The 21434-nt window shown below is 41.4% G+C and overlaps 2 protein-coding genes across 4 annotated transcripts; one reads left to right on the forward strand and one right to left on the reverse strand.

Annotated features, from left to right (window-relative positions):
- Window positions 1-2534: 2534 nt before the first annotated feature.
- On the forward strand, window positions 2535-9166 carry acp5b (acid phosphatase 5b, tartrate resistant). The gene is made up of 6 exons (XM_014157343.3): window positions 2535-2996; window positions 3190-3380; window positions 4285-4412; window positions 7555-7746; window positions 8433-8580; window positions 8722-9166. Exons 1-6 carry the CDS (start codon window positions 2924-2926, stop codon window positions 8959-8961), a joined length of 972 nt encoding a protein of 323 aa, XP_014012818.1. The 5' UTR covers window positions 2535-2923; the 3' UTR covers window positions 8962-9166.
- A 250-nt stretch (window positions 9167-9416) lies between these two features.
- LOC106578489 (tissue factor) lies at window positions 9417-20499 on the reverse strand. 3 transcript variants are annotated; one of them, XM_014157344.3, is made up of 6 exons: window positions 20122-20499; window positions 19728-19860; window positions 18904-19097; window positions 18456-18640; window positions 16925-17099; window positions 9417-10772 (listed from the first exon to the last, which is right to left on the reverse strand). In XM_014157344.3, exons 1-6 carry the CDS (start codon window positions 20180-20182, stop codon window positions 10627-10629), a joined length of 894 nt encoding a protein of 297 aa, XP_014012819.1. In that variant the 5' UTR covers window positions 20183-20499; the 3' UTR covers window positions 9417-10626. The 3 variants fall into 3 exon arrangements, with proteins under 3 accessions (XP_014012819.1, XP_014012820.1, XP_014012821.1); XM_014157345.3 differs by having other exon boundaries at window positions 19728-19836; window positions 20122-20498; XM_014157346.3 differs by having other exon boundaries at window positions 19728-19836; window positions 20174-20496.
- Between the last annotated feature and the right edge of the window lie 935 nt (window positions 20500-21434).

The following is a 21434-nucleotide window of genomic DNA, read 5'->3' on the forward strand; positions in this document are numbered from 1 at the left end:
ATTTTGGCCCATTCCTCCTGACAGAGCTGGTGTAACTGAGTCAGGTTTGTAGGCCTCCTTGCTCGCACAAGCTTTTTCAGTTCTGCCCACATATTCTATTGGATTGAGGTCAGGGCTTTGTGATGGCCACTCCAATACCTTAACTTGACCCCCTTTTTCCTCCAAACATAATGATGGTCATTATGGCCAAACAGTTCAATTTTTTTTTTCTTCATCAGACCAGAGGAAATTTCTCCAAAAAGTATGATCTTTGTCCCCATGTGCAGTTGCAGACTGTACTCTGGCTTTTTTTTATGGCGGTTTTGGAGTAGTGGCTTCTTTCTTGCTGAGTGGCCTTTCAGGTTATGTCGATATAGGACTCGTTTTACTGAGGATATAGATACTTTGTTTCCTCCATCTTCACAAGGTCCTTTGCTGTTGTTCTGGGAGTTTATTTTCCCACCAAAGTACGTTCATCTCTAGGAGACACAACGCATCTCCTTCTTGAGCGGTATGATGACTTCGTGGTCCCATGGTGTTTATACTTGAGTACTATTGCTTGTACAGATCAACGTGGTACCTTCAGGCGTTTGGAAATTGCTCCCAAGGATGAACCAGACTTGTGGAGGTCTACAATTATTTTTCTGAGGTCTCTGCATATTTCTTTTGATTTTCCCATGATGTCAAGCAAAGAGGCACTGAGTTTGAAGGTAGGCCTTAAAATACATCCACAGGTACACCTCTAATTGGCTCTGGCTAATTGACATCATTTGACAGAAGCTTCTAAAGCCAAGACATCATTTTCTGTAATTTTCCAAGCTGTTTAAAGGCACAGTCAACTTAGTGTATGTAAACTTCCGACCCACTGGAATTGTGATACAGTGAATTATAAGTGAAATAATCTGTCTGTAAACAATTGATGGAAAAATTACTTGTCATGCACAAAGTAGATGTCCTAACCGACTTGCCAAAACTATAGTTTGTTAACAAGAAATGTGTGGAGTGTTTGAAAACAAGTTTTAATGACTCCAACCTAAGTGTATGTAAACTTCCGACTTCAACTGTATAATATACAGATGAAGCTGCTGCTTGCCCCTATAGGGGTGAAGTCGTTCCATGTGATTTCCTAGCCTAGTTCCTGATCCGTTGGTACTGTCAAGGACCAGGCTATTCCTTATGGAGGAGAGAAACCCTGATCTACTGTAGAGTAAAGAGGACATGAAGCTCGAGACTCCCTTCCTCTCAGTGACTTCGTCCCAAATGGCTCCCTTTTCCATATATAGTGCACTACTTTTGTCCAGTGCCATCTAGTGGACCAGTGCCATTTGGGATGCAACCAAAGCGTTCCAGAGGAGCAGACGAGTAAGGCTCTGGACAGAATTACAAATCTTTCATCCCAAATAAGTACTCACTATGTGGTCAATATCTGTGCAGCGCTCAGGCGATCCCTTTCGAGCACGACGTCTGTCTCTGAGGCACTACTTCCATTACTACAGTAATTCTCAGGCTGCGTGTAGCAGTATGTAGGCTTGGCACTTGATGACTGACTATTGATTTATGAGGAATTGTATGAAATGTGACATTGTATGAAATGTGTTGCCCTCTTCCTTGTATCAGGATGTATCAGCCTTATTTCTTGGCCCCTCACCGCTGCAGGGACCACTACCCAACAGTTGCCTCTGTTTTTCAGTGAAATATACTGTAACGAAGTTCATGTTTTTACTGAACTGTAAATTAACAGCCTCTGCAGAACTCATGGTTTCATATGGGAGAGAGATTATAATACTGTGGCTTGACACTAAAAAGAGCATGGACCTGCAATATCTGTATCAACATAACATTTTCATTAAAAAGAGACCGTGACTGGACTAGACTGTCATATTATCACAGGGTTACATGGGGGGACAGGTGTTTAGTTGGCTTATGGTTTATGTCCTACAAAGCCCATAGAGGATCTAGACTGTAAATAGGAGGAATGGGAAGGGCAGGTAGACAGCGTTGTTCAACCTTAATGCATTCTCTTTGGTAGGTAGTATGATTGAAGCCTGCGCTGGGGTCGCCTGATGGGAGGAGACAGAAACGTGTCAACCCTGATAGAGGCTGATACCTCTCTGGAGAATGTGAGTGAAAGGTTACCTTGGTCAGAGTTCAAACATACCGTCAGAAAATAAGTGTGTTCTGTCGTCCTCTCAATTAACTCCACATACAGAGTAGTAAGTTGTTGTATATTTTATTTCATAGAGTTAAGTTTGATAAGTGCTGCGATTTTTACACTATGTCTTTGTTTTATAAGGATACTTGAGTTGCTCATAGATGCGTTTCGTAAAGGCACGTAATGTAGCAATGACTTTCCCATTTTAACCTTGGCACAGACAGCAGAGTCGTAAAAAAAGGTACCTGAGCTTTACATTGAACACGCCCTGTCTTTGTACATCTCCGGCGTAATAGGTGAAAGGTCATTGACATCCACTGGTACAGAGTACAGAACTCAAGTACACACGTGACTTGACCTGACCTTTCTTTCCATGTTAATCATTAAATCGAGACAGACTAAGGGAAGTTTTATAGTTAGACTGTAAATATGTCCAGGTGATAAGTTTAGGTGAAATTGTCTATATACATTTTTAATAAATGTTAGGTTTTCATCTAATTGTAATTTTCATATGTAGCAAATTTATTTACATTCCAAATATACTATTATATGCTAATTTGATCACTTAAATTCATTGTCTAGCGGCTAGCCTATCCGTTGTTCAATCTTGTCTTCTGAATTGGCTCAATACAGGAAGTTATTCTGAAACAACAATACTGCTTCCTCTATATGAACAGTTCTAAAGAGAACAAATAGAAATCTTCTTTCTGTTACAGCATTGTGACACACTGACCAACTGCTCAACTGTTAGTTTTCTTTGTTAGTAAGTCTATTCCTCTCCACCCTGGCATAATGGATAGGTTATATCTGCTGCTACTGGTGTGCTTACATTCATTCTGGCCTCACTGCCAACCACTGGATCAAGGTACAGTTTTCTATCTATCCCTGTTATCTGTAAGTGTGGCTGTTTTATATTATCAATTTCAAATCAGACTGTAATGTAATTGTACCAAAGACTCATCTGTTTTTGGTTCAAGCACATGAGATAGTCTGAAATAAAAAGTAGCAGAAGAATGATGTGTGATTGGTCTGCTGTGTTGGTTATACCTGTCCTTTAGCATCGCTGCGGTTCGTTGGGCTGGGGGACTGGGGAGGACTCCCGCTCTTCCCTTACTACACCCCTCATGAGGAGGCCATCGCTGAGGAGATGTCCTGGGCGGCCCAGACCCTGGGACTGGACTTTGTCCTCAGTCTGGGAGACCACTTCTACTATGACGGAGTGAAGGACGTGGATGACCCACGCTTCAAGGTCAGTTCACACAAAAACACAGTTCATAGTTCACACTTCAATACACTCAAAACACAGTGGTAATGTTATATTGTAAAACGTACAACACTTTAACTACAAAGGGCAGGGTAAATATATTATGATCCATTCTGTGTTTAGATAGGTCTTGTGTACATTGGTGTTGTGTACAATATCAAATCAAAGTTTATTGGTCTCGTACACAGATTTGCAGGTGTTATGTCAGGTGCAGGGAAATGCTTGTGTTCGGTCAGTTCAGTAGAATGTCTCGCAAATACAATACAAATACAGAATAATATAAAAATCTAAACAAGAAATAAAGAAATAACGATCAAGGTAGATATATTAGTGAGAATATAAATATGTGGTGTGTACAGACAATATAATTAGGAAGATAAAATGGTATGTACAGTAGTAGGTATATTACGATGAGCTATTCAGTGGTTCCGTGTTTCTAGCCACCCAGCTTTGTGACAGAGGGAATGTGGTTTGTTGAGTACACAGTGACATAACACAGATTGACAGATTGAGCTGTATTAAGTTGATAGTGGAGAGGGCACTTTCGCTCAACGAACTCTTCTAGAGCCATCCCACTGGGCACAGACGCCAATTGGAAACAACGTTGATTCAACCAGTGTGTGCCGATGGATGTGATTATCTTCTTGTGAAAAAACAAATAAAGAAGTGAAGCAAATGCCTGCCCTCTTGTGGTAGCATATTGTACACGAACTAGTTCTACAGAGCAGTGGGATATTAGTAGTTTTGCAGCACACATGATATGTAACATAATTATGTTAAAATGGATAATAGAAAATAGGAACAAAAAAACGAGTATTTCAATTATTTTTTTCTTGTGAATTTGCATCAGTCATTTTCCTGGGTGATAATATAATTTTTCTTCCTGCAGCACACCTTTGAGCGTGTCTTCTCTCAACCATCACTCGTTGACGTCCCATGGTACCTTGTGGCGGGAAACCACGACCATCTAAAAAATGTGTCTGCTCAGATTGCTTACTCCAACAGATCGGAGAGATGGTGAGCATCTTTAACAGTGCACTAGATAAACTGTGTGTTTTGATTGTTTTCACCACATCCTGAATGCAATGTTTGGTCCCACTTTAAAAGTACAACTTATAAAGGCTTTATATAGCATACATAAAGGTTTCACATATCCCCTATAAGAGAATTTCATGGTATATAAAGGGTGAAATAAACAATCCCACTATAGGGTGAATTGCCAAATTCACACTGTGAATATTTAAGACATAAGCTTACAGAGGATTTGTGAAGCCTTTATGCAGTGCTTAAGAATTATTTCTGTATGCTATATACTGTACACTGAGCGTACAAAACATTAGGAACACCTTCCTAATATTGAGTTGCATGCCCTTTTGCCCTCAGAACAGCCTCAATTTGTTGGTGCATGGACTCTACAGGGTGTCAAAAGCATTCCACAGAGATGCTGGCCCATGTTGACTCTAATGCTTCCCACAGTTGTGTCAAGTTGACTGGATGTCCTTTGGGTGGTGGACCTTTTTTGATACACACGGGAAACTGTTGAGCATGAAAAACCCAGCAGCGTTGCAGTTCTTGAACTTGACACATTCAAACCAGTGCGCCTGGCACCTATCACCATACCCCATTCAAAGGCACTTTGGGAGGGGCTTCTAGACTGATGTGTGGAATTGTTTTAAGATGGTCATACTATGGATCATTTAGCTATTTGATTGGACAAACGTTTGGACACACCTACTCATTCAAGGATTTTTCTTTATTTTTACTATTTTCGACATAGTAGAATAATAGTGAAGACATCAAAACTATGAAATAACACATATGGAATCATTTGGTAACATAAAAAGTGTTAAACAAATCAACATATATTTTAGATTTTAGATTCTTCAAATTAGCCACCCTTTGCCTTGATAACAGCTTTGCACACTCTTGGCATTCTCTCAACCAACTTCACCTGGAATGCTTTTCCAACAGTCTTGAAGGAGTTCCAACATATGCTGAGCAGTTGTTGGCTGCTTTTCCTTCACTCTGGTCCTACTCATCCCAAACCATTTCAATTGGCCAGGTCATCTGATGCAGCACTCCATCACTCTCCTTGGTCAAATAGTCCTTACACAGCCTAGAGGTGTATTTTGGGTCATTGTCATGTTGAAAAACAAATGATAGTCCCACTAGGTGCAAAACAGGTGGGATGGGGTATTGCTGCAGAATGCTGTGGTACCAATGCTGGTTAAGTGTGCCTTGAATTATAAATAAATCAAAGACAGTGTCACCAGCAAAGCACCTCCACACCATCACCCCTCCATGCTTCATGGTGGGAACCACACATGCAGAGATCATCTGTTCACCTACTCTGCATCTCACAAAGGCATGGCGGTTGGAAGCCAAAATCTAAAATTTGGACTCATCAGACCAAAGGACAGATTTCCACCGGTCTAATGTCTATTGCTCATGTTTCTTGGCCAAAGCAAGTCTCTTCTTCTCATTGGTGTCCTTTAGTAGTGGATTCTTTGCAGCAATTTGACCATTAATGCCTGATTCACGCAGTCTCCTCTGAACAGTTGATGTTGAGATGTGTCTGTTACTTGAACTCTGAAGCATTTATTTGGGCTGCAATCTAAGGTGTAGTTAACTCTAATGAACTTATCCTCTGCAGCAGTGGTAACTCTGGGTCTTCCTTTCCTGTGGCGGTCCTCATGAGAGCCAGTTTCATCATAGCTCGATGGTTTTTGCGACTGCACTTGAACAAACGTTCAAAGTTCTTGAAATGTTCCGCACTGACTGACCTTCATGTCTTAAAGTAATGATGGACTGTCGTTTCTCTTTGCTTATTTGAGCTGTTCTTGCCATAATATGGACCAAATAGGGCTATCTTCTGTATAACACCCCTAACTTGTCACAACACACCTGCATTAAGGAAAGAAATTCCACAAACAAGGCACGCCTGTTATTTGAAATGCATTCCAGGTGACTTCCTCATGAAGCTGGTTGAGAGAATGCCAAGAGTGTGCAAAGCTGTCATCACGGCAAAGGGTGGCTACATTGAAGATTCTCAAATAAACATATATTGATTTGTTTAACACTCTACAATGTTGAAAATAATAAAAATAAAGAAAACCCTGGAATGAGTAGGTGTATCCAAAGTTTTGACTCATACTGTGTTTACATTTTTTCAAGATAAAATATTGAATTTGGCCTTTACTACAATTATTATTGTTATATTTTTTTTAACACATATTTAACCCCTTTTATGGGGGTAGGCACAAACTACCTCCATACACCATAATTCTTTCTACCGGTTACCTTCAGACAAGTCCCATGACACTAGTGGAGGTGTTAGAGAAACACAGTGAACACCATCATATTCGTGACAATGTCCCGTTTCCACAGTGGGGTCAAATTAGTTTGTAGCCGAAACGGTTTGGTCGCTTCAAACAAGTTGGCACATCAATGGTACCGACTTCAGATGAGTCCTATGACACTTGTGGGGGTCATAGAGCAAAACGGAGAACACCATCGTGTTCGTAAGTGAGAGTCTCGCCTTTCCATAGAGTGGTCATAATAGTTTGTAGGCTGTTCGGACGCTACAGACAATTTCGTGAGAAGACCGATTTTTGGGATGTCTAATGGTAGGACAAACACCGCTCTAGCTCTGCTACTTCACTGCTGATGTGGAAGTGCGATTGAGACGCATCCAATGCAAAAAAACGGATATCTCTAGCTTAAACTGATGAGTTTTGATGTGGATTTAATCGACTCTAGGGGCTTTAAATCTTTTGTCTTGCCCATTCACCTTCTGAATGGCACACACAATCCATTTCTCAATTGTCACCAGGCTTGAAAATCATTATTTAACCGGTCTCCTCTCCTTCATCTACACTGATTGAAGTGACATAAGGGATCATAGCTTTCACCTGGATTCAACTGGTCAGTCTGTCACTGAAAGAGCAGGTGTTCTTAATGTTTTGTATACTGTGTATATAGCCTTTATTAGTTTAAAGTGGGACCCAATATTCATATTCAACTTATCAGATGCTTTTATCCAAATTGTACATACACTTTTAGTATGTGATCCCTGTGGGAATTGCCCACAACCTTTTTGTTGCTTACCAACTGAGCTACACAGAACCATAACGGCTGTGTTCTCTCCTCGTTACCTCAGGAGGTTCCCTGAGTTGTACTACGAGCTCCAGTTCAAGGTTCCCCAGAGTAACGTGTCAGTGACCGTCCTGATGGTTGACACCGTAGTGCTATGTGGGAACACCTATGAGGGGACCCAGCCCAAAGGAGAAGAGGACCCGGAGGCTGCTGCCAAGCAGTTAGACTGGATCAACTCCAGACTGGCAAACAGCAAGTAAATCCATATGGTCCAGTTTCCTGGACCTAGATTAAGCATAGTGTGTACTTAAGATCCTGTGTTTGAACTGTTGTGTTTCAGTGCCAGTTTCTCGAATCTAGATTAAGCATAGTCCTGGACTGAAAAGCCGAATGGAGATTTGACCCTGCTCTCAGTCCAGGACTAGGCTTAATCTAGATTTGAGAAACTGGCCCTAAAACACAACAGGTCAAACACAGCCTCTTAAGTACATGTTCAATTACATCTGTCAAACCACTGAGGTGGAACAGCAGACAACTTAACACTTAAATAACACGTGGATGGATTCAATGTTTTTCACGGTTCAGAGGAAAGAAAAGTCTCCGATCTGACAAGTTGTTGTTTGAGTCTCGGGAAAAGAATGTGAAGATTTCAGAGCATGTTTGTAGAGATCCGACTGACTAGCCTCCTCCACTCTCAAAACTCCACTCCTCCACTCTCATCACTCTTTTAATCAAGAGACCTTCACTTCCCACCGCTACACATACATTTCTCAAGCTGTTACCGTATGAGGACTAGATACTCCTGTAACAGAAAAGGTTCAGTAAGCCAGACTTACATTATGAGTCACCTTGCCTGAGACAAAGAATTGTTTTAGCTCCCCAAAGCGAATGCCCATGCTTTAGCTCAGCCGGCTAACACGGTCTTGTGTCTATTTCTCCCAGGTCAGAGTTCATTGTGGTAGCTGGTCACTATCCTGTGTGGTCCATTGGGGATCACGGCCCCACTAAGTGTCTTGTGGATAGACTACGGCCACTGCTGAAGAAGTATGATGTCACAGTCTACCTAAGTGGTCATGACCACAGTATACAGGTGGGTTATCATGCATGTTATGACCATATACGTACATACAATAACATGGGTTCAATGTTACAGTTTGAATAGACAAATGTTACCATCTCAGTCACTTATTTGAACAACTGATGTTGACCTGCCTTTTCATACTCCTACCAGTTTATCAGAGAGGATGATGGGAGTTCTTATGTGGTCAGCGGGAGCGGGGCCTTTACAGAAATTTCCATTCATAATATCAACAGCTTCCCGTCTTCATGGCAACGGTTCTCCAACGCTGTCAACCATACATCCGGTGGGTTCGCTTACTTTGAAGTCACAGAGAACAATATGACTGTCAGCTACATCCAGACTGATGGGAAATGTGTTTACCAAACAGGACTGGCAAAACGCAAAGTCTGACACAGGCAACGGCATCACGAGATAGTCAACAATGAACTACTGCAGGCCTAATATGCTGACTGTTTCTAAGGGCATACTGTATCTTTAAGCAGTTTACAAAACTGAAAACATCTCATTCTAGTTCAATGAATCTTTTAACTCTGTTTTCTTTTGATTAATAATTGTCTTGGACTGTAAAAAAATTAAATGATTCTCTGAATTGTAATTCTGTTTTGAATGCATTCTATTTTTCTTCAAAATACCCACCCCAAAACATTGTGAAATATTTGTCAGTTGAATGACCTGTAGATGGTGCTGGGTAGACCTTTTTTGCAGGAACTACACAAGACTGATGTGTGCTGTGATAACGCTCAAGTTACGTAATCTTTCTCACCAGACAGTCACATTAACATTAACATAACATTACCCCACTTTTCAACAATGTCTCATATCAAAGATAAACACATTACCACAAATTAATGATAAGACTTTATTATGAAAATGCCAATAAAATCAAACAAGAGTACCATATTAGTACCAGATTCCACAGTTATATAAGTGTTTAATTTTGCTTTGATTATTTTACATCATGTTTTATCATACACTGAGTGTACAAAATATTAAAAACACCTTCCTAATATTGAGTTGCAACACTTTTGCCCTCAGAACAGCCTCAATTCTTTGGGGTATGGACTCTACAAGGTGTTGAGCGTTCCTTAGGGATGCCGGCCCATGTTGACTCCACTACTTCCCACAGTTATGTCAAGTTGGCTGGATGTCCTTTGAGTGGTGGACCATTCTTGATACACACGAGAAACTGTTGAGCGTGAGAAACCCAGCAGCATTGCAGTTATTGACGCACTCAAACCGGTGCACAGGGCAACTACTAACATACCCCGTTTAAAGGCACTTACAGTAAACCTTTTGTCTTGCCCATTCACCTTCTGAATAGCACACATACACAATCCATATCTCAACTGTCTCAAGGTTTAAAAACTATTATTTAACTTGTCTCCTCCCCTTCATCTTCACTGATTGAAGTGGATTTAACAGGTGACATGAATAAGGGTTCATAGCTTTCACCTGGAAAGTCTATATTATGGAAAGAGCAGCTGTTCCTAATGTTTTGTACACTCAGTGTAAATATATTAAATATTTATAAGGCAAAACTTACGCAAAATAATTTAGTTTCAACATATAGGCTACTGTATCTACTGATAACCTAAAATACAAAGATTACTTTCAGAATGGCTACACATAATAAATTAAGCATCGTAATAAAAAATGATATATGATCCTACTAATCTTAATTTCCCATATGATTTAGTATTCAGCAGTCTCCCAAAATAAAGTTATATTTTACCAAAGATTACATCAAGTTAAAAACTATATAAAACACAATAAAATAAGAGTTGGTAGTGTTTCTAAAAGCTAATATTCACAGAAGTAGAAGTACCAGTCACAAAATCAAAAAGGAGGATATTTGCAGCATTGTATGGAAACAAAATATACACTACAGTACGTGTACCATATTCACTGGGCAGTTTCACAGAAACAAAATGGTGAACTCCAGTGTTTGACAGTGGAATGTTGAACTGGGGCTGCCCCTGCAGACTCCCTTTCAAAGTGTAAATCCAGTTAAGTTGTACCTTGTATTCCCAAGCGTGTCAATGATGCACTCCCTTTTTACACACTTCTTAGTGGCACTCCCTCTTTTCCACTTCTGTTGGCATTCCTTCTGCGTCTGTAGCACACCACTGTGACTCCGATAGCCACTACTATGATTATAATGATAAGTAGGATGAACGTAGCGATCACACCGATCCCATACTCTGGAGAGGAAATAGGGTTGCGAACCATTATTGGGCTAGACGGTGATTCACATGCACACACAAACACACACACAGGGAATCCACATTCAGTCTAAACATTAGTAATTCATTTGCTTATTTAATCCTTCGCATTCCCATCCCGATTGGCCCACTAGGAGATATGATCAGCACCTATAACCCTCTTCTCATCATGAATGATTCTACATTTATAATACTAGGACTTGGCATTAGCTGAGTGGGTAAGGATTTGATATCCTCAGTACCACAGATGCATATCTGAACTCCCTTAAAAATATAATGGCCAACATGAATTATCGAGTTGCAGAATATATTAAAACGGGGCCAAATTCCTTTAATGAACACATCTTGTCAAAAAGATCAAGGCTGACCCATGAGCCAGAAATGTTCTTTAATTATATAGAATTATATCCATTTTTTTATGAAACCTTTATTTAACTAGGCAAGTCAGTTAAGAACAAATTCTTATTTACAATGACGGCCTACACCGGCCAAACCCGGACGACGCTGGGCCAATTATTTGCCGCCCTATGGGACTCCCAATCACGGCCGGTTGTGATACAGCCTGGAATCGAACCAGGGTGTCTGTAGTGACACGGTAGGACCTGAGATGCAGTGCCTTCGACTGCTGTGCCACTCGGGAGAATAAAAGACACCAACCCTGCTACAGTAAACCTCAGTAGTACTACTTATCACAATAATATATACGTACAGTGGCTTGTGAAAGTATTCACCTCCCATTGCATTTTTCCTACTTTGTTGCCTTACAACCTGGAATTAAAATACATTTTTGGGGATTTGTATCATTTGATTTACACAACATGCCTACCACTTTGAAGATGCTAAATATTTTTGTGAAACAAACAAGAATTTGACAAAAAAAACAGAACTTGAGCGTGCATAACTATTCACCCCCCCAAAGTCAATACTTTGTAGAGCCACCTATTGCAGCAATTACAGCTGCAAGTCTCTTGGGGTATGTCTCTATAAGCTTCGCATATCTAGCCACTGGGATTTTTGCCCATTCTTCAAAGCAAAACTGCTCCAGCTCCTTCAAGTTGGATGGGTTCCGCTTGTGTACAGCAATCTTTAAGTCATGCCACAGATTCTCAATTGGATTGAGGTCTGGGCTTTGACTAGACCATTCCAAGACATTTCAATGTTTCCCCTTAACCCACTCGAATGTTGCTTTAGCAGTATGCTTAGGGTCATTGTCCTGCTGGAAGGTGAACCTCCATCCCAGTCTCAAATCTCTGGAAGACAAACAGGTTTCCCTCAAGAATTTCCCTGTATTTAGCACCATCCATCATTCCTTCAATTCTGACCAGTTTCCCAGTCCCTGTCGATGAAAAACATCCCCGCAGCATGATGCTGCCACCACCATGCTTCACTGTAGGGATGGTATTCTCGGGGTGATGAGAGGTGTTGGGTTTGTGCCAGACATAGCGTTTTCCTTGATGGCCAAAAAGCTAAATTTTAGTCTCATCTGACCAGAGTACCGTCTTACATATGTTTGGGGAGTCTCCCACATGCATTTTGGCGAACACCAAGCAAGTTTGCTTATTTTTTTCTGGCCACTCTTCCGTAAAGCCAGCTCTGTCTAGTGTATGACTTAAATTGGTCCTATGGACAGATACCCCTATCTCCGCTGTGGATCTTTGCAGCTCCTTCAGGGTTATCTTTGGTCTCTTTAATGCCTCTCTGATTAATGCCCTCCTTGCCTCGTCTGTGAGTTTTGGTGGGGGGCCCTTTCTTTGCAGGTTTGTTGTGGTGCCATATTCTTTCCATTTTTTAAATAATGGATTTAATGGTGCGCCATGGGATATTCAAAGTTTCTGATATTTTTTTATAACCCAACCCTGATCTGTACTTCACAACTTTGTCCCTGACCTGTTTGGAGAGCTCCTTGGTCTTCATAGTGCCGCTTGCTAGGTGGTGCCCCTTGTTTAGTGGTGTTGTAGACTCTGGGGCCTTTAAGAACAGGTGTATAAATACTGAGATCATGTGACACTTAGATTGCACACATGTGGTCTTTATTTAACTAATTATGTGACTTCTGAAGGTAATTGGTTGCACCAGATCTTATTTTATCAATCCAAGATGGCAGCAGTCAGACGTCCTCGTCTTGTCGTGTCCTGTGTATATTTACATATTTTCTTCTCATATCTTTTTATATTTTTTTTCTAAAAACTCAACTTCAAAACACTCTCCTGCAACCCGCCTCACCAATTAAAAAAAAAGTATTATTTACCTCAAATCTGAAATCCACAACAGAAGCTAGCCAGAAGTTAGCCAGTTCACTAGCTAACGTTAGAATTCAGCTAACCATGGTTGGCGGTCATCAGCTATCCCTTAGCTCGAAAAGCTATCGCCAGTTTTGTACAACGCGACTCAGACCAGAGCATACTGGACCCATTTTCTCTCCATAGCCCCGGATTTCTACCGCAAGCTCTGGACATTTACACCTGGATCTTGCAGCAAGCTAGCTGCTATCCGAGTGACTATTGGCTAACGTCGGTCCCAGAGCTAACAAATTATTGAACGCTGTCTTATCGGCTGCTATCTGAATAGGTCTATCGGCCAATTTTCTTGGGCCACTATAAATATAACTATTTTGCCAATTGGATTGGTCCCCTCTACCACACGGAACCCCACTAATCTACCGACGGAAACGCACGAGGTGGCTAAAAACAGACCATCTTCTGCCAACTTGCTACCCATGGACCGGCTAGCTGTCTGAATCACCGTGACCGCAACTGACCTCACTACTCACTGGACCATTTTGATCACTTGGCTAAGCATGCCTCTCCTTAATGTTAATATGCCTTGTCCATTGCTGTTCTGGTTAGTGTTTATTGGCTTATTTCACTGTAGAGCCTCTAGCCCTGCTCATTATATCTTATCCAACCTCTCAGTTCCACCACCCACACATGCGATGACATCACCTGGTTTCAATGATGTTTCTAGAGACAATATCTCTCTCATCATCATTCAATGCCTAGGTTTACTTCCACTGTATTCACATCCTACCATACCTTTGTCTGTACATTATACCTTGAAGCTATTTTATCACCCCCAGAAACCTGCTCCTTTTACTCTCTGTTCCGGACGTCCTAGACGACCAATTCTCATAGATTTTAGCCGTACCCTTATCCTACTCCTCCTCTGTTCCTCTGGCGATGTAGAGGTGAATCCAGGCCCTGCAGTGCCTAGCTCCACTCCTATTCCCCAGGCGCTCTCTTTTGATGACTTCTGTAACCGTAATAACCTTGGTTTCATGCATGTTGACATTAGAATCCTCCTCCCTATGTTTTATTCACTGCTTTAGCACACTCTGCCAACCCGGATGTCCTAGATAGAACGGCCAAAGGGGGCGGTGTTGCAATCTACTGCAGAGAAAGCCTGCATATTTCTGTCCTACTATCCAGGTCTGTACCCAAACAATTTGAACTTCTACTTCTACCAAGATCTCAGCGATCACTGCCTCATTGCCTGCACCCGTAATGGGTCAGCGGTCAAACGACCTCCACTTATCACTGTCAAACGCTCCCTGAAACACTTCAGCGAGCAGGCCTTTCTAATCGACCTGGCCCGGGTATCCTGGAAGGATATTGACCTCATCCCTTCAGTAGAGGATGCCTGGTTATTTTTTTAAATGCTATCCTCACCATCTTAAATAAGCATGCCCCATTCAAGAAATTTAGAACCAGGAACAGATATAGCCCTTGGTTCTCTCCAGACCTGACTGCCCTTAACCAACACAAAAACATCCTGTGGCGTTCTGCATTAGCATCGAACAGCCCCCGTGATATGCAACTTTTCAGGGAAGTTAGAAACCAATATACACAGGCATTTAGAAAAGCCAAGGCTAGCTTTTTCAAGCAGAAATTTGCTTCCTGCAACACAAACTCAAAAAAGTTCTGGGACACTGTAAAGTCCTTGGAGAATAAGAGCACCTCCTCCCAGCTGCCCACTGCACTGAGGATAGGAAACTCTGTCACCACTGATAAATCCACTATAACTGAGAATTTCAATAAGCATTTTTCTACGGCTAGCCATGCTTTCCACCTGGCTACCCCTACCCCGGTCAACAGCACTGCACCCCCCACAGCAACTCGCCCAAGCCTTCCTCATTTCTCCTTCTCCCAAATCCAGTCAGCTGATGCTCTGAAAGACCTGCAAAATCTGGACCCCTACAAATCAGCCGGGCTAGACAATCTGGACCCTTTCTTTCTATAATTATCTGCCTAAATTGTTGCAACCCTTATTACTAGCCTGTTCAACCTCTCGTGTCGTCTGAGATTCCCAAAGATTGGAAAGCAGCAGCGGTCATCCCCCTCTTCAAAGGGGGGGATACCCTTGACCCAAACTGTTACAGACCTATATCTATCCTACCCTGCCTTTCTAAAGTCTTCAAAAGCCAAGTCAACAAACAGATTACAGACCATTTCGAATCCCACCGCACCTTCTCCGCTATGTAATCTGGTTTCAGAGCTGGTCATGGGTGCACCTCAGCCACGCTCAAGGTCCTAAACGATATCTTAACCGCCATCAATAAGAAACAATACTGTGCAGCCGTATTCATTGACCTGGCCAAGGCTTTCGACTCATGTCAATCACCACATCCTCATCGGCAGACTCAACAGCCTTGGTTTCTCAAATGATTGCCTTGCCTGGTTCACCAACTACTTCTCTGATAGAGTTCAGTGTGTCAAATCGGAGGGCATGTTGTCTGGGCCTCTGGCAGTCTCTATGGGGGTGCCACAGGGTTCAATTCTTGGGCCGACTCTTTTCTCTGTATACATCAATGATGTCGCTCTTGTTGCTGGTGAGTCTCTGATCCACCTCTACGCAGACGACACCATTCTGTATACTTCTGGCCCTTCTTTGGACACTGTGTTAACTACCCTCCAGACGAGCTTCAATGCCATACAACTCTCCTTCCGTGGCCTCCAACTGCTCTTAAATACAAGTAAAACTAAATGCATGCTTTTCAACCGATCGCTGCCTGCACCTGCCCGCCCGTCCAGCATCACTACTCTGGACGGTTCTGACTTAGAATATGTGGACAACTACAAATACCTAGGTGTCTGGTTAGACTGTAAACTCTCCTTCCAGACTGACATCAAACATCTCCAATCCAAAGTTAAATCTAGAATTGGCTTCCTATTTCGCAACAAAGCATCTTTCACTCATGATGCCAAACATACCCTCGTATAACTGATCATCCTACCGATCCTCGACTTCGGCGATGTCATTTACAAAATAGCCTCCAATACCCTACTCAATAAATTGGATGCAGTCTATCACAGTGCCATCCATTTTGTCACCAAAGCTCCATATACTACCCACCACTGTGACCTGTAGGCTCTTGTTGGCTGGCCCTCGCTTCATACTCATCGCCAAACCCACTGGCTCCAGGTCATCTACTAGACCCTGCTAGGTAAAGTTCCCCCTTATCTCAGCTCGCAGGTCACCATAGCAGCACCCACCTGTAGCACGCGCTCCGGCAGGTATATCTCTCTGGTCACTTGCTATATTGTATTTACTTCACCACCATGGCCTTTTTTGCTTTTACCTTCCTTATCTCACCTCATTTGCTCACTTTGTATATAGACTTATTTTTCTACTATATTATCGACTGTATGTTTGTTTTACTCCATGTGTAACTCTGTGTTGTTGTATGTGTCAAACTGCTTGCTTTATCTTGGCCAGGTCGCAATTGTAAATGAGAACTTGTTCTCAACTTGCCTACCTGGTTAAATAAAGGTGAAATAAAATAAATAAATAAATGTAGGGGCTTCATAGCAAAGGGGGTGAAAACATATGCACGCAACACTTTAACATTTTTTTTTTTTTTGAATTATTTGAAACAAGTAATTTTTTTTTTCATTTCACTTCACCAATTTGTATTATTTTATTTATGTCCATTACATTAAATACAAATACAACCATTTAAATTACAGGTTGTAATACAACAAAATAGGAAAAATGCCAAGGGGGCTAAATACTTTTGCAAGGCACTGTATACCACTTAGCAGATGCTTTAATCCAAAGCCACTAGCAGCACAGTGTTGTGTATGTGATCCCTGTGGGACTTGAACCCACAACCTTGGCATTGTTAGTATCCTTACCTTCAAAGACGGACTTATCGTCGCCCGGTGAGCACTGTCTTTGACTGAGCTCTCCCAGCTGTTTGTCTGTCCTGCGGGAGGGGATGTAGGCCTGCACGTTGAAGCAGTAACTCACCCCAGGATCTACATCCCTCGTGTCTAACTCTATCTCACTGCTTGCAGAGATCTTTGTTTTCTAGAGGGAGAATTACATAAAGAAGAGCTTGTATTGTCATAAAACTATCAAATATTCATTACACATTCATAAAAATATTTGGTTGAGACGTTGATCAATGACATTCAAACCTATATTCACCCACTCAAAAAGACAGCCAAAAGTTAGTTGAATTTCTAATGTGTTATCACTATGCTTTCAACCATCTAAAAGCACAACCAAATTCCAATAGAAAAACAATGTCTGATTTTTGGTTTAATTGTCACCCAAAAGTCTATCACAACGCTTTCAACCATTTAAAAGCACAGCAAAGTTCAAACGGGAATACAATATCAAATATTTTTTTTATTTATACAACAGATGAACGTGTTATCACTTTGCTTGGTCAGAACCAAATGACCTGGATTGCAGTTGAGATTACATTAAAAGTACATGGTGCAATTAATCAATGCCATTTGATTCTGCGCAGATTATTACAGTAAATGTGAAGATCTCCACAGACCTACGATGACCTATGCATGCTATCTTCAACATGCATGCTTTATATGATTACATAAGACATGTATAGTTACGGTAGCATCAAAATGTGGCCATGGATGTGTTACTCATTTTACGGTTGAATGTTACATTAGTTTGTAAGAGAACCCTTAACTTTGGGCTATTTACTGTATTACAAAAGTCATATTAAATTGTGTTTGGTTGACCATGCAACCAAATATTAACATTTAAAGTCTCTACTGCTTGGATATTTCCATCTGAGCCACTGGCTAAATCCCATTCTTAAACTTATATTTTTGATTGAGTTGGAGATGTGAACCCAACATATAATTTGTTAACTTGTCCACAAGCTAATAAGCTAGATATTGTATTTCAAAAGTAATATTGAATTGTGTTTGGTTGTCATCTCAAACCAAAATCTAAGTAAAAAAAAATTGACTAAATCAAATCAAACTTTAAATGAAGTTAGATTTTATTTAGTCTTATTCTTTAACTTAAATGTTTAGCGGTGGTGCGCGCTAATAGCGTTTCAATCGGTGACGTCACTCGCTCTGAGACTTGAAGTAGGGTTTCCCCTTGCGTTGCAAGGGCCGCGGCTTTTGTGGCACGATGGGTAACGATGCTTCGTGGGTGTCAGTTGTTGATGTGTGCAAGGGTCCCTGGTTCGAGCCCAGGTTGGGGCGAAGAGAGGGACGGAACCTACACTGTTACAACTGCATTTCATTTAATTATATTCCTTGACTTGCTCCTTTAAGGAGCTTACACGATTGACGAATGTCCTCTATCTCACTTGGTTCGGCCTCAGGCTCGAGTTCTTTGAGGAACTGTAAATATCTAGTGTAGGGCTGTCATTGTTATTACCCTCCCCTTTGAGCTTACCTTGCCCGTGCTTGTTGCTTTCCCAAAGGTGACTTTGTACTGCAGTTCATCAGCGAAGACATCCCGGATGGTTCTCTGTTGGTTCTGCTCGTTGAACAGGGCTGTGAGAGGGTCTTCTACATACAGGATGATCTTCCTCTTGTCTTTGCTCACCTCGATCTTGAACTCAGGTCTGCCTATAAGAGCTGGAAGGGAAATAACACGAGAGACTGACATGCTTGCTTGTCACAATTGGAGCCACTTCGCATGTGGAAAATGTAGTTTGCACTGGTATGGCAGCGCAACCAAAGGTTTCTATAAGAATGGGGTGCTTGTCTGGGTAAATGTGGAAAATGTGCATTGATATGACTGTAGACAGGTGGTAGTTGGGTTACTTAGTGTCTTCGTAGGGACAAAATAGTATAAATGGTATGACATGTAGTGTAGGTGGCTGCGATGCAATACTTACTATCTTCGTAGGGGGTGAACCTCTCCGAGCTTGTGTGGGGGAACTCTATGCGGTCAGAGTTCACACCACGTAAAGGTTCTGAGAGGACATCAGCGGAGTATATGGCCTTCAGGTCCACCAGAGAGTTGGACAGGTCACACTCTGTCTCCATAGTCCTAATACAGTGTTGGTTCTTCTTTCTGTTCTGACCGATTCTGAAATAAAGGAGATATTTATGATACAGTCACAGCATCATTCTGATACTGTTAGCGTTCCTCTCTCTGTTCTGGCCAATACTGAAATAGACGTAATGGTAGGTTTCAGTCAAAGGATTATCATTATCTTCAAAAAATGTTTTTGTTGCATTTAGGTCATTCATTGGGTCTGGGTTGATATCTTAGTTCAACAATAAGAAAAGTACCACATTCTATTTTAATCTTTGACTTGCATTATAATATTTATCTCATTGCACCACATATCACACAAATTGTACTTAAATAAATACAACATTTTGTATTCCTTATTTTTTTTTCTTGAACTATTCACCAGGTTAAGATGGTTCAATTGCTGAAAAACCTTTTAGCGGATCTAAAGTGTAGTCTGATCACATCAGTCCTCACATTTTTCCTGCTCTCCAACACATCACCCTGACTCTTCAAGGTCAGAGACCGAGTCGGGGAATAGGTTAGTGCATACTTACCATGATAATGTTATATAGGCACTGTCTTTTTAATATTTAATGGAGACATAGGCTAGTGTGTGTGTCTCTCTGTGTGTGTGTGTGTTGTTCCGTCTTCCTGCAAATGCAAAAACCAGTAATATCAGTATGTAAATGCTTTACTTACACAGAATATTCAACGGTGTATGAATAGTTTGAAGGTTTAGGATCCCACATAAGCAGTGTTTTGAAGTTGATAGACAACCAAGAAACGTTCTGTGCCTTGGGATAGTCCCCTAGAAAAAGAGCAAAAAGAGCAACTACATGTATTGTTAGACATTGACAATGAGTGAAACTTAAAATAATTAGCTACAGTGTGCCTTTTCATGACAGGGTCACAGGGTGCATTGCCTGTACTGTAAACCAGGCTGGTTCCAAGAAATTGCCAACGAATAATTAGGACGTAATGTCTTTTAAATGCAGTATCAACATCATTTGATTAATCCATATACTATCGTTCTAGTGTACAGCGTTTAGGATTGTAGGCTATATTTTAATTGTTCATGATGTTTCTGACTCACCTGAAACACAGTTTGTAAAAAAGAATGCAGAACACAATGTGGTAAAAATTACCCTTTCCATTTTCAACACTGTATATTCCAACAGGTCAGTGTAAAAACAGTAATCCCGTCGAGGTAGAGTTAGGTGAATGCGGAATTTAGATGCACATAGCAGCGGTGGTCTCAAAAGTAATATAACTCTCTTTGTTTAAAGAAAAATCCCTTTGAACAGGCGCGCGTCACGGATAAATAAATGCTGGCGAGATTAGAATGGTGTGGTCGGCGACGATTCACCTCTGATAATTCAGTCTTCTTGTCCCAGCCAGCTATATCTGTCAAACGTACTGTCTAGCGATATAAAGACGCGTGTGTCGACCAAATAAGGATTGTCAGGTTTGTGGTTTCTTGCCTGATGGGATGGGCTTATGAGAGTGTTGTGTAATGCAACTTGCTGAACTTTATGTGATGAGAAAATGATCGTAGCCTGTATTTCAAACAGCAGCTGCTGTGTCGCTCCACCAATGTTCAGTCAAAAAAGTATCGACACTGAAACTGAAACAATTTAAAAAAATGTACTGTGTTACAGTTCATACAAGGACATCTGTAAATTGAAATGAATTCATGGATTTCACATGAGTGGAAAAGCTGATATGCATCTGTTGGTCACATATACCTTAAGAAAAAGATAAGGGGCATGGATCAGAAATCCAGTCAGTATCTGGTGTCACCACCATTTGCTTCATGCAGCAGGACACATTTCCTTAGCATAGAGTTGATCAGGCTGTTAAATATTGTCCCACTCTTCTTCAATGGCTGTGCAAAGTTGCTGGATATTGGCGGGAACTGGAACCTGCTGTCATACACATCGATCCAGAGCATCCCAAACATGCGCAATGGGTGGCATGTATGGTGAGTATGCAGGCCATGGAAGAACTGGGATATTTTCAGCTTCCAGGAATTGTGTACAGATCCTTGCAACATGGGGCTGTGCATTATCATGTTGAAACATGAGGTTATGGTGGCGGATGAATGTCTCGACAATGGGCCTCAGGATCTTGTCACCGTATCTCTGTGCATTCAAATAGCCATCTATAAAATACAATTGTGTTGGTTGTCTGTAGCTTATGCCTGCCCATACCATAACCCCACCTCCACAATGGGCCACTCTGTTCACAACTTTAACATCAGCAAACCTCTCTGCGGTTGAGGCCAGTTGGACATACTGCGAAATTGGAGGTGGCTTATGGTAGAGAAATTAACATTAAATGATCTGGCAACAGCTCTGGTGGACATTCCCGCAGTCAGCATGCAATTGCATGCTCCCTCAAAACTTG

The sequence above is a fragment of the Salmo salar genome, chromosome 19, assembly GCF_965601325.2.
Source record: "Salmo salar chromosome 19, fSalSal1, whole genome shotgun sequence".
Lineage (NCBI taxonomy): Eukaryota > Metazoa > Chordata > Actinopteri > Salmoniformes > Salmonidae > Salmo > Salmo salar.

What these genes read in the sequence shown, in the direction of transcription:
- acp5b (XM_014157343.3), top strand. Translation starts at nt 2,924, where the DNA reads ATGGATAGGTTATATCTGCTGCTACTGGTGTGCTTACATTCATTCTGG. An exon ending in CTGCCAACCACTGGATCAAG is followed by an intron (nt 2,997 to 3,189) that starts GTACAGTTTTCT and finishes CCTGTCCTTTAG; the next exon opens with CATCGCTGCGGTTCGTTGGG. An exon ending in TCCAACAGATCGGAGAGATG is followed by an intron (nt 4,413 to 7,554) that starts GTGAGCATCTTT and finishes TCGTTACCTCAG; the next exon opens with GAGGTTCCCTGAGTTGTACT.
- LOC106578489 (XM_014157344.3), bottom strand. Translation starts at nt 20,182, where the DNA reads ATGGAAAGGGTAATTTTTACCACATTGTGTTCTGCATTCTTTTTTACA. An exon ending in TTTTACAAACTGTGTTTCAG is followed by an intron (nt 19,861 to 20,121) that starts GTGAGTCAGAAA and finishes CAATACATGTAG; the next exon opens with TTGCTCTTTTTGCTCTTTTT. An exon ending in AAGCAACAAGCACGGGCAAG is followed by an intron (nt 17,100 to 18,455) that starts GTAAGCTCAAAG and finishes TTCTCCCTCTAG; the next exon opens with AAAACAAAGATCTCTGCAAG.